Consider the following 12978-nt stretch of genomic DNA (forward strand, 5'->3'; position numbering starts at 1 on the left):
ATAATCACTGTTAAATATTTTTAACATTTTAATAAAAGAACAGAAGAAGAAAAACTTCATTAAGCATTGAAAACTTATAGTACTGAATAATCTTTTCAGCTTGTATCTCTTAATCCATTTGGTTTTACATGCAGTGTATTATGTAAAGGAACATTATTCATTGTTAGTCTTCTAAGGGCAGCAAAGATAGCACTAGCAGTCTGTTTCAAACAAAAGAGAAAAAAAATGAGTTATTGAGCTGCTAGTCCTGTTCAATTCCTCCTCCCTTTAAGATAAAAGCAAAACTAATAGAAAAGAAAAGCAAGAAGAAGAAGAGTTGAATATCAACCAGTTTTACCAGCCTTTCTGAGACCTGGTGAACTTTCACCTGAGCACCGCTACCTTGTTTTTTGGTTCTTACATTGGCTAAAAGCTCAGAATAAGCACATTAAGTGCATTAGTATCTGTTGTGAACAGTTGTCTTTCTCTCTTCCTGTGAGCCAAAAATTGCAAGGAGTTTTTGTTCCTTATCTAAAGCACTTACTTTCTGATGCTCTCTCTGATTTTGGGAATGTATGGCCCAAGCATGCCATACATTCAAAACATGAAGGACAGAGGTTAAAAATGGTTCCTGAATTCCACGGTTGCTGTTCTCTTACAGGAACCTCTCGAGAAAAATGTCTCTCACAGAAATCCACTTATCACGAACAGCAACTAGGTAGTTTAAAAAGAGGTGCTGACCTAAAGCTTTTGCTCCAACCCGGCACAGATCACTGAATATGGTGAAGATGGAAATGATACCTTCAACTTGAACTGAGTAATGGAAGCCCAATATGGACAATAAAAGGTACTTAAGATTTTTTTCCTGTTAGTCCCCTCAGTTCACAGAACATTTGCAAAAGAGGAGAGTCTCTTTGTCTGGTCACGCTAGACCACTGGTAGCTGGAAGGCTAAGGAAAAAAAAAGAACAGAACCAAACACAAAAGACAAGGAAAAAGAGAAAAGCAAAGTCAATAAATAAGTGAGAACAAAGAACAACTGCACTGCATTAAATTAAACAGTCAGTGAACATTTAGGCAATCTGAACAATTTACTACTTCTTCTAGGGTCTGTCCACACCAACCCGACTCTTGCCAAAGACTTGACAATCTCTTACTCCACCTTTGAGACATCATGATTTTTACAGATTAGTATTTCTACAGTTGATATAACTTTTACACACAGTTTTAAGTAACTGAATTGACCAGAGGTAGGCCTGTGCACGACAGACTTGTACACCTCATATCTTATATAGTACTCCATGCCAATACAAATACACTCACAGCAAGGCTAGCACCATCTTCCTAATGAACGAGATGAATTGGCAACGGGGTTTGGAGATTTTCAGCACTGTCTTTGCTATGTGGAATTCCTCCAATGATAATTGCTTCCATCAGGCTGCTGAGATGCAAATTGACTGATAGTCACGTGAAATAGTGTGGTATGTTCTGCCCTGGATACAAAAAACAGCTCCCCAGTCAAAACCTCAGCCTTCCCATACTTCCCTGCTCAGAAGTGTCTGACAGCAAGACATATAAATGGACATAGGTATAAGTGTTTTTTTCCTCAAGCCTCCCTAGGCCTAAAGCATTAGGATTAACTGGTACAGAAGAACATACGCTGCTCATATAGGTATTGTATTTTTTGCTGAGGGTAAACAGGACATCCACTCAGAGACCGGAATATCTCTCCCTCTCCACAAGTGCTAAATCCACATTAGCACTTTTAAAAGCTATTTCTAAAGCCATACCAATAGATTAAGCATTATTTTTAGTTAAGTTCAAAGAGAAGAGAGAGTACAGCTTTGCCCGCTCTACCTGATTTCACTATGGCAACAGCAGAAACCCCGTAAATTCAGGAGATTAAGAGAGCTATAATTCCAGCTGAACCAGCAAAAATAAGAATTAAAAATTAATTTATAATTTCTTGATTACCTACAGGCATTTTTTGAACCATACTTTAATTAAAAAAAAATCAAGTCAGACCACATGTAAAATAATAGAAATGGCACAGAACAGTATAGAACAGCTTCTGTTTGCTTAAGTAATGTTTCCACTTTAATGTACTTATTTGCTCTCATTTGCTTAACACTGCCAATATTTAGTGCTGTGCAAATTTATGGAAATCTGACTTTAAAGAGCTTTGTGGTACTGAGTGATTTTTTAATTTTGTTATGTACTTATACTGAAGTGACTTGATGAGATTCTGGAATAAATGAAATGTAACTGAGTAGCACATAATGATGGCTTGTGACACACGGTGAGGTAATATAGGCAGTAACGTCATCACTGTGGGTAAAATAATCTGATTGCTTTTTCACTGGTTTACTTCGCACAAAGGTCTGTCCCATGACTATAAAAAAACAATGGATAAAACCTGATAATGTGTAAACTTTTTCCATGGGCATTTAAGGACAATTGTGCTTTTGCACAATGCCTTGCTTATATACTGCAGGAGTTTGGAGACTGTCTAATATTTATGTTAGAGGAACTAACTTTTTAGAAAACAAAACAAACCCCAAACAGATACTATATTTGGATTGCTATTGTATAAATACATAATAAACAAAATCTAGAAAAAGAGCAGATGTGGTGCCAGGAAAGGAAAACTTTTGACTTGGAGGTATCACTGTCTGGCAGTCATGACCAATCTTTGTTGTCTTAAATAGTAAAGGTTCAGAAACTAAAGCAAACACTTTTTAGCCAGTGTTTAAGTTATCTACTTCTCCCCATAGATAACTACTCTGACTTTCATACATTTCTGATCTTCAATTAAATTGTAACATGCCCAAAATATTGCTACAGTTCTTTTCAAACTGACAGCCTGCAGTGAAGAAATACTTCCTTTTTCTTTTCCAGAGGAAGAACGAATAGATATGTATAGCACTTGATCAGTAAAGGGATGTAATGTGATGCAGCTAAAGAAAGGGCAAAATAATCCTATGAAGCACTGGGAGAGAAGTGTTCAGTAAAAATCTAGAAATATTGTATTCCCTTAAGGACCTGCTTAGCCCTCATCTGGAAACTATAGACAGGTCATTCAAAAAAGACATATAACAGCTACATATAGAGCAAGGCTACTGTAATGTCCAGGAAAATGAAGAGTTGCTCATAGAAAAAAATTGATGTTTGGCATTTCCAGTATAGGAGAGAAAAGGCAGAGAAGATGTGTAATTGTCCTTCAACAACATATCAAGGAGACCAATGCTCTTTGTCTAGAAGAAACTTCCAGTGAGGGCGTGGGGACCAAAACACCTTAAATGATTTTAAAATCCCACTTGGCAAGCTTAACAAACAGGTTATAAAACAGTGTTTATGACAGCTGGGGACTAGATACAAAATCTTACACATCTGTATATGCAATACGTGAAACCAGTAATATAAAATACTCTCTCAAGTAATTTGAAATGATATCACCACTGCTAACAAAATTAAACACAGACCCAAATGTTTTTCCCCTATCTGAGGAACAAAGACAAATGCTACATAAGACAACATATGTTTATAAAACAAAATACCAGAAAGTTATTCAGAATCCAGGAAGAGTTTTTAAAAAGGTAAGATTAAAAGGAATCTCCTTTAAAAATCAGAAATATCAGTCTGAATCATTGTTTATTTACTGACAGACATAGCTTAGTAATTTACTTTCTATACATAATAATAGACCATCTGTCTTTTATCAAAGGTAACATCTTCAAATGGCAAAGGTTCTCTAGGCCTGGGAGATAAATGCATAAAGACAAGAAAATTTTCTAATTGAAGAAGTATATACAACTTTACTAATTTCTCTTTTTGTTTTTACAACACATACACACGACCTCAAGCTTTTCTGGTTCAGTGTTATCCAGGTTACTCTTGCCTAATCCTCAAGCCTAGAGCAAAGTGAACAATCAAAGATATGTTGAAAGAAATGTAAAAAAGCACCAAATCTCAGAAATTTGAGTAATAGCCCTGTCATCACTTCCCTGTCCCAGTTTTCAAGGGAAAAATATTTTATTATCTGTAAGCAATACTCATGCCACTCACACAGTCCTCTTTTTTTTTTTTTTAAATTAATTTCTGGATTCCTCTTAAGGTTCTAGTTTTAATTTACATAGCTCATAAAATGTTCCCAGGACCAGGTGAGTGTCTCCTGACCCCTAACCCACCTGGAGAAGTGGACTCAATGCGTATACTGCAGTTCATAAAGCACAGTACAAATCTAATTCCAAATCTAAAAATTCTTAGTGGAGATTTTTCACCTGTAAAACAAATTCCTGCCAGTATGGCAGATGGACTGCCTACTCGTAGAGTATAATACAATGCCTGCCACCTCCAACAAACTTCCCCACAGTAAAAATGGCTAAATAAGGCTGAATATTTTTGCTTACAAATAGAGCTTAACTTCACAGTAAAACTGAACAAAGCAATAGCAATTGAATCAATTGTGGCAGCAACCCCCCCATTTTATGCACACATTTTATTACAGTTCTTAACTTTGTGTATGTGTAGCTAGTGAATTTATGCTTCAGCATGTCTAAAACTGAATTACAGACACACACACACTGGTAATTTTCTCTACAGCCACCAACCAACTGAATAAGTAAAAAAGAGGGTGACTAGTCCAGAAAAGACCCCTCTGTCTTCACTGTCCTGTCACTTACAGAATGAAGATATTTACTGTAAAAATGAACCATAAAATGTCAGAAATTAGATTCAAAGTGTAAAGAAAGAACTACCTCTATCTATGCATAGCTATAACATATAACGTGTATATACATATACATGAACACATAACACATGTTTTTGGAATACTTAAAAAATAAGAGGCATAAGAGATAGAAAAAAGTTTATAAAACATACTGTCACAGTGGATACAGCCTTTGTGAAGACAAAAATGTAAAAAGATGTGTGAAGCAGAAGTGTGGTGTGAAATGTCTGGGCAACAATTAAAATAAAAATCCCCAAAGCATAATGTTAGAAAAGGACAGAGTTGAGCCACAGTCATCATTCAGCATTAACTGGCACTTGCCAATAAACTTGTGATGAATGTTGATGATAAATAAGCAGATATTACTGTTCCCCCAGTTTTAGAAATATAAGTAGTCTAAGATTAAGTTGCATAAGGAGCAAGCAGCCACCTTTTCTGACTTTCTGTATAACGCTAAGTGAAATGTTTACTATTCTTAGGATTTTTCCATAAAACAAGAAAATCAAATTAAAAAACTTTAGTATACTGTCAGAAAGGTGAGTTTAAATACAAAGCTCTTAATTGGCAATAAATATTTCAGCTTGCTAGCTTAGCTTTTTCAATGGCTAAAAAGGAAAACTATCTATGAACTGTAAAATTAAAAGTCAATTTTTAAAGTATTAATTGGAAGAATTAAGCAACCTTGTTTTGGAATATTTCTGACTTATTACTCTATGTTAAAAAGCTCAGCTTTAAATATATTTTTTTCTGTCTTGCCCAAAGACTAATTATTACAACTCTACCTTTACAATAAGTGAAGGGTAAATATTTGGCTCCTAAGAACAGTCTTATGGGAAATGTGTGTTATATTTACTGCTATTTGATGATGAAATGTCAACAGACTAAAATATTCCTATAATAAATTATTCCATCCAATAAAAGCATCAATAGTTTGCCTAGTTTTAAAATACAATTCCACTATAATGCATTGAAAGAAATAGCACTAATGTAAAAGCCCTGCCACGTGCATTAGTCCATATTAAACCGCAGCCCCCAGCCCTCTGCTTTAGTATATCGTTAAAGGTCTGACAAACCCACAGCTACAAGGAAATTCAGAGATCAGACTCAAAATCTTTACTTACCACTTCGTGCCTAGATATAATAATTCACTGAATGTATTAAGCACAGGCCAATAATTCTGAATCCCCTATTTTTGTAGGTTTGATATAAAACCATTACAATAAATCGTATCTCAAAAAAAAGCACCTAATGTAAAGGATGTTGCGCACACACACACACATGCATTACATGAAACTGTTTATATATTTGGTCTTTTTTCAAAACCAAATGTGGGAGGCAACATGGTTTCGATTACCTCACTAAAACACAAATAAAGAAATACTGGCCATTCAATCAAGAATTGAAGCCACTGGATTGCATGATAGGGACCTTCCAAATACAACTAAAGAAAATGGATCTCATAAATAATGTTCTGCACATTAAAGTAAAGATAGCCAATTCATAGTTCACAGGATGCGATGAGAAAAAGCAAGGTGGTCAGCATGATGCCAAGAAAATTTTTGCAATAATCCAAAATGAAGAAAAAAACATTAATGAACAAAAGAATCACTCCTCTCTTGATATTGATCTTGTTTATTACTTCTGATTTTTACCCTTGTTTTGAAAAATTCCATCTCATTCATGACTCCCTTACATGAGTGAAAGGTAAACAGATGCACTGAAATATCTCATGACACTAAAGCATCTCACAGTTGTGTATTTTAATTTCTGGCATACATTATGTTCTGTACTTAATGAATCCTCTGTTCTTAAGCCATTTTGACTATATCAGCATGTATTGTAGGCATTGATCAGCAACTCCATTTGTCTTTAATATCACAATTTGACATCAATACAAGAAACAAGATGAGATGCAAACAAAATGATATAGAATTACTAAGTAATAGTTGGTCATTAATTATATTTGTGATGCATGACTTGTTAGTCCTTGATTTAACAGTTGGTAGTGAATGCTTCTTTGTATTGCACTCCCAGAAATTCAATAAAAGCAAGAAAAAAACCTGCTTTCAGAGTAAAAAAATTGCAATTGCCCCTTGCAAATCACATCTAAGGATTATTGGTCTTTCTCACTAAGAAGTAAAGGATGGATATTAGATGCCACTTTGTAGTTACTGTTATCAGTGACCTGGTGATCTGAACAGAAATGTTGAAAATCACAAAAACTTTGTTCTCTGTCCAAACCTGCCCCCAACAGCCACCAAAAAAATCCTAAATAAGTTTTCTGGAGTGACAATGTTTATTTTTAAATAAAAGAAATTAAAGAAAGAATAGTGTAAGAAATCAAAGAAACAGGTCGTTTTGATATCTGATAAGAACAAGGAATGTTTTGGCATAAATGAATTAATCTCCACTGCACTCTATGAAGCTTTTCAGATTTTTAGTACTTGCTTATCTTTCTTAATACACTCAGGCATGCACATATCTTCCGAGAAGTCTGCTTTAATGGCTGTACTTTAATGGCTCAGCCTGCAGGAAGTCTTAAAAGACACCAAAAAAAGATTATTATTAGTAGTTTGTTTCCCATGAACAATGCTATCCACTTTCAGATCACCGGAAGGTTGATCTATATATTACAACAGGCGAAAAAGCAGAAAATAGACAAATGAAAAAAACAAAACCAAAACCCACTCAAAAAATGGGCGTAAGCATCATAACACATTAAACATTTTCAGCCAGACAACTTTAAGCCAATATTTATTTTGCACTTCACTGTCCTATCTTTTAACTTAAAATTGTTTATAAATTATATGCAAAAAGATTCCTGGGGAATAAGCTCAGAGACAGAGCTAACCTGATGATTTATATATTGCTGTAGTAACTTAAAAAAGGGGCATAGTTTTATATATGTTTACATATACATGAAAATACATACGTATAGTTAAGAGAGAGTATGGCATGATGAGATGCCTTATGCTAAATTAATCTTGGCTAATTTTTTTTCCCCTCGTGACATGGTAAACGTAGTCCACTTAAGTAACTTTACAACCAATTCTGTGCATAATCCCTACTTTCTAACCCATAAATTTTGTGTTCTGGACAATCTGTGTTTAAAAAAAATAAGGTTTGCTCATGTCCTGTTCTCCTCAGCACTTCCCCTCCCCAAATATTAAATATAAATTTATTAAATAGATTAAAGGAAAATTATAGGATAAACAGGAATAATTTGTCCTTTTCAGAGCAAAGCGTGACTGCTTTTAATTATAGTTTCATGGGATTTATGTAAATTCCATGAAGGCGAACGCTTTCTTTTTAGAATTAGTTTCATTAGGACTTCAATACAATGCATAAAAGGAATGTAAGATCTTTGATTGGGGGTATTATTTATTTTTATTTGTTTTGTAAACCAAACAGATTGTACAGCTTATTTTCAGTGTAGGAGTTGACTCCATATGTGCAAAATCAACACTAGTATTGTAACACCACTTTTATCGCAGGACAAACTAAATTTAGCAAGACATTGAGCTGAGTAAAGACAAAGTTGCATATTTTCTGAATGACTGACTCTTATGAATTAAAAAATACAGAAAGCACTGTTAAAATGGGTACTTTCTAATGTATTTATAACTTGGCAAAAACCCCAACCACTCTACTTTACATACATTGACTGAAGTTCATTGCAAGATTGCTTTTTGTTTTCACTAATCCGTTTGGAAAACCAGTTTGAAAATGTATTACTTTCTTGGCCAAACCTCTTAATTTGTTAGTCTGATTTTATCAATAGGTAGAGACATTTTTTTGTGTGCTATCACTATCGTTAAGCTCAAACAGCTTTCTCCTAACTCTTTAACCTTTGACGCACCTACAGAAAACAAATGTATTTGCCCATACTTACCCCACTTACTCTTGGATATATTAGGACAAAACAGACATGAGGTAGTGCAGACTGCACTTTTTTTTTTTTTCTCTATTGAGAGTGACTGAACACCTCAAGTGCTTAATTTGGAGGATAATACTTCAGTTGGTTTAAGGAGGAAAGTAGAAGACTGTTAAGTATCTTCCAAATTATATATATTTAAAACAGTAAAATTTCACTCTAGAGTTGGTAAAAATTCATTCTAAGAGAAGTCTGGCTTGAGGCTCGGTACACATAATCAGTACATATATTCACCTCATTTGGTAGGACAGATTAGTAGAAAAATTGTTGAAATATTAAATGTTTTCAACCTCAGTATCTCTGAAAGTTCCAACCTTACCATGCTGGTTATCCACAAATACTCAAGTATATAAAGACACTCAAACTCCATATGCCTTTTAGCACATTCAGGTTGTAGAACCATCTAATGTATTCATCTGGAATTATCTATGTGCCCACTATCCTAGCTACTATAAATAAAAGGAAGTTGGTGTTCCTACAAGTAGAATGCAACCTTAAAAACAATGTTGATAAAAGATGAAGAGGTAGAACACTGTATCTATTGTTACAGTTTTGGTGGCTTCTGTGAACATAACATAACATAACATAACATAACATAACATACCTGACAACAATCTACAATCTTTATAATATTCTTAAAACTTAAGTTACTTTATATTTATTTACTTTATATTTATTAATATATTAATAAATGCAATCAAACTGTTTTTTTTGTTTCTGAATGAGTGTAATAAAATAAAAATTTGTCTGTATATTTGTCTTGTCTTCTTACTATGTGATAGAACAATGCTTATAGAAGTCAATTACTACCGCAATGTTTTTTTACCATTACACTTTGTATTTTGAAACTAAACGAGATAGCTCCAGTGACAGCAATGAGGCTACACTATTTTATATTAGCTACATAAACCATATGGTTCTTAAACCTAGCTTTCTCATATTGAGCCTGTTTTTCATAGAACATGATTATTAATTTCTAAGATCTGGGCAGTTTCAAACTACTTCAATTTATGCAGTGAATGGTGTATGCATTTCCACTAACCACAATTTCATTTAGCCTAAACATGTTGTCTGTTTTACATTTTACTTGCTAACAATAAAATAACCACTTTCAAATAGAACAAATGATATTAAAATTGACTTTGTAGTCTACAGTGAGATCGAAGTAAGTGCTAAGTCTAAACATTTTCTAAAGAGCACATAATTCAATTTTAGGAAACAATGTTTGCTTTGAATAACACATTCAAAATAGGGCCTCATTTTTGAAGTCATCTGGATACATCAAAGAGTTAATTTAAGCAGGAAAAGAAATTGTTGACATATGAATAGATAACAGGAGACTCAGTAATAAAAAATGCAAGTTTCTCTTCTGCTGTTTCTCTTCCAGATAAATGAAACTTTTATGTTTGGTATTAAATTCTGTCTTAATCTATTCAGTTACTGCTGTCAGGCTACTTTTCCAACTCCAGATGTTGGAATCCTGCTCTAAGGTCACTATTCTTACTAGTGGGACCATGACAAGTAATATTTTGCTTACACAGATATAGATATGTAGTCTGCCATGGAATACTCAGGTTGGAGTTAGGGCATGGAGCTGAAGCGCACAGGCTAAAGGCAGGTGAAAATCAGACTGAAAATATTGCTGCTTCTCAAAACTGGTTCTAAGAAATCAGAAGCACATAAGCAGGAAATTCTTCCCCCAATTTTTTTTTCCTTTACAGGAAACATCAGTGTTCTCTGTTGCGTTTACAAACTCAGTTTTCAAAACAGAAACCACAAAGTACGTTTTCTAGATCACTTTCACACATTTGCATCTTTCTTTACTGATATCACATTAACACAGGAAGGAGATAAGGATGCTGCTAGCAATGCCCCAAAACAACATCTTATTGAATTTGGCCTCCCTCCCTTTGTAGGAATCTCCACTTCAGATATCTAGGAGGTAATAAGAGACAGTAATCATTCACATTGGAAAGAAGCAGCACATGTTATTCTAGCCCAATGATGGTCATCTCTATTACTGATAGTTCATTTTCAGTAGGTGATACATAAATGTGGTCACACACATGCATATGCCAATGAAGTCTCTCGTACATAACTTGGACTGTTGAGGTCCTAAGGAAATGTGTATCTAACTGACCTTTGCAATAAAACATAACACGCATGGAGTCAAAGGGCAGTAATAGCTGCTGTGTCCCCAGCTGCTCATGGTGAAATAACTGACTGTCAGGATTTAAAAAAATAAACTATAGTAGACAAAGGTTAGTTAACACTACTACCTAATAGAAGCATTCCCTAATAAAGCAGTATGGGTAAACTTTTTGATTTGTGATCTATTGCTCTTATTTCCTCTTGTTGATATCGTAGTATTTGAAGATACTATAATATTTGTAGATACTGTACTAGAGAATACTCATAATGTTATTTCGGCTTTCTTTATATCTAGGTTGTTGATATCCCAGTGTTACATCACTGCTGCAATCTGTTTCAGCAACTCCTGGGACTCGGAAGATCCTGATTCAGATCTGTAGTGACTGCAGTCCCCAGCTACCTGTGGCTCACCTCAGTATGGCATTGAGATCTTGGTGATGCCGACGTAGAAATCATACAATCCCACACTTACCACAGTTTCTGGATTTTGTTTCCTGCTTACTGGTTTCTCACAGCCAAGAGCTGCAACTCTTCCATTTAAGTTCAAGGTTATTCTAGGTCTCTGATAACAGACAGTATTTTTTGCCGTCTTTTTTAATGCCCATGCTTGTAACTCACAAAGTTTATCCCTTATAGGCCCTAGATTCCAACAGAGAAGGAAAACCTTGCATCCAGCCTGCTAAATGTAGAAACATGGGCAACCTTGCTTCCTGTAGAGATGTGAATTAGTTGTCAAAACTCAGGTGACCAGGGTCCATACTCAAAATGATGAACAGAAAATTAAGTAATTCCAAAAGACAGTAATCGTTCACATTGGAAAGAAGCAGCAAAGCAGTAAATTCCAAAGTAGTAAATTACTGCAACTTTTCTAAGGAACTCCAGTTGTAAATAGTTCTTAGTTAATGATTTAGGATGAAAACCAGCTACCACTCATGCTAGCTATAAATTACATCTTGAAATCTAGAAGTAAAATCCTAGAATTGAATAGATATGATAGCAATATTTAGAACAAATTGTTCTAGAGCAAAATTACTCAATCTCTGCCCTCAAAACAAAGCACAATTATAAACATCACACTTTGAATTATAAAGCACTTAAAACCTATTAGTCAACTAAACAGGAGATAAACCCTCCACTAAAGCTTTAAGGGACACTTTGGGACAATAACATCCTCGTTAAAAAATAAGGACACTTCAAAACTCTTGAGTTAAAAGGTTGTGTTTTAGTCTCTGTGTAGTTGATAAATTCTGAGCTAATCTAATCAGTGGCTGGTAAGAGGCAATGCCATCAGCTAGCTGCCCTGACCTGTGCTTCTAGTTACCACAAAAATAAGATTTAAGTAAGATGTCAAGTCCAGGCCTTTGACCTAGCAAAGACCTTGTTCGTGCCAGCCTGGTGTTCTGCTAAACAGACTGAGAACTTTCAGCTCAAATCAGTAACATGTGCATTTCACTAATACAACACATGGCTTGGAAATTAAAATGCAATGTGATCAAGTGCTTTAGGATATTTTAATAGTTAAGAATGCAGTTAGGGAAAAAGAAGCTTGTTTCTGTGTTTTGCTTTGGGGAGGGGTAAAAGGACAAATTCAATTGTATTGCTTTTCTTCAAAAAACCAGGGAAACAAAAATTCAGTTAATTAGTTCATGGATGACTAACCTAGGGGAAATAAGGAGGTTGTATGTTTCCTTAAGACATGTGTCACTTATTAGATGAGTAGGTTTTACTACTTCCAATTGAGGTAAGTTAAAACCAATTAGAAGGTAGTTAAATTACAATCTAAATGCAATAAAGCACAATAAAAATAGTAAATGGCATTTTGGTCATTAATAATATTCCCAAATGCAGTTGATTATGCCCAATAGTTCCTGTATTGATTATTTCCAATTATTAGAGTAACAATCTTTGCCAGCTACTGGAGTGACCGTTTAACCTTACATACCAGAACAGTAACCAGGACAGATTTTTCACATATGTTGTCACTCAACCAGATTATTTTATGCCACCTTTTACTGGTACTTACATGTGACTCTAAACAGTATATATGAATCTGGACTCTGTATAAACCAAAATTCATCTATCCTTTTTGGCTACTATGGAATGATCAAATGTACAGTAAAATTGTCAGAGAGACCTAGCGACCCAGTTACTAATTACTACCTGCATCTCAGGTCAGTGTCAACATT

General features: G+C 34.6%; 1 protein-coding gene across 2 annotated transcripts in view; it reads right to left on the bottom strand.

The window, feature by feature from the left end:
- Positions 1-12978, bottom strand: part of CDIN1 (CDAN1 interacting nuclease 1) — a 126406-nt gene that overhangs the window by 12928 nt on the left and 100500 nt on the right. The window contains exon 11 of one of the 2 annotated variants that reach the window (XM_054067610.1): positions 783-921. The exons of the other annotated variant lie outside the window; for it this stretch is intronic. Coding sequence (XP_053923585.1) covers positions 831-921 — 91 coding nt within the window. The 3' untranslated portion in view covers positions 783-830. Of the gene's footprint in view, positions 1-782; positions 922-12978 lie in introns of those variants that run through there. 2 annotated transcript variants of the gene reach the window in all.

The sequence above is a fragment of the Cuculus canorus genome, chromosome 5 (genome assembly GCF_017976375.1).
Source record: "Cuculus canorus isolate bCucCan1 chromosome 5, bCucCan1.pri, whole genome shotgun sequence".
Classification (NCBI taxonomy): domain Eukaryota; kingdom Metazoa; phylum Chordata; class Aves; order Cuculiformes; family Cuculidae; genus Cuculus; species Cuculus canorus.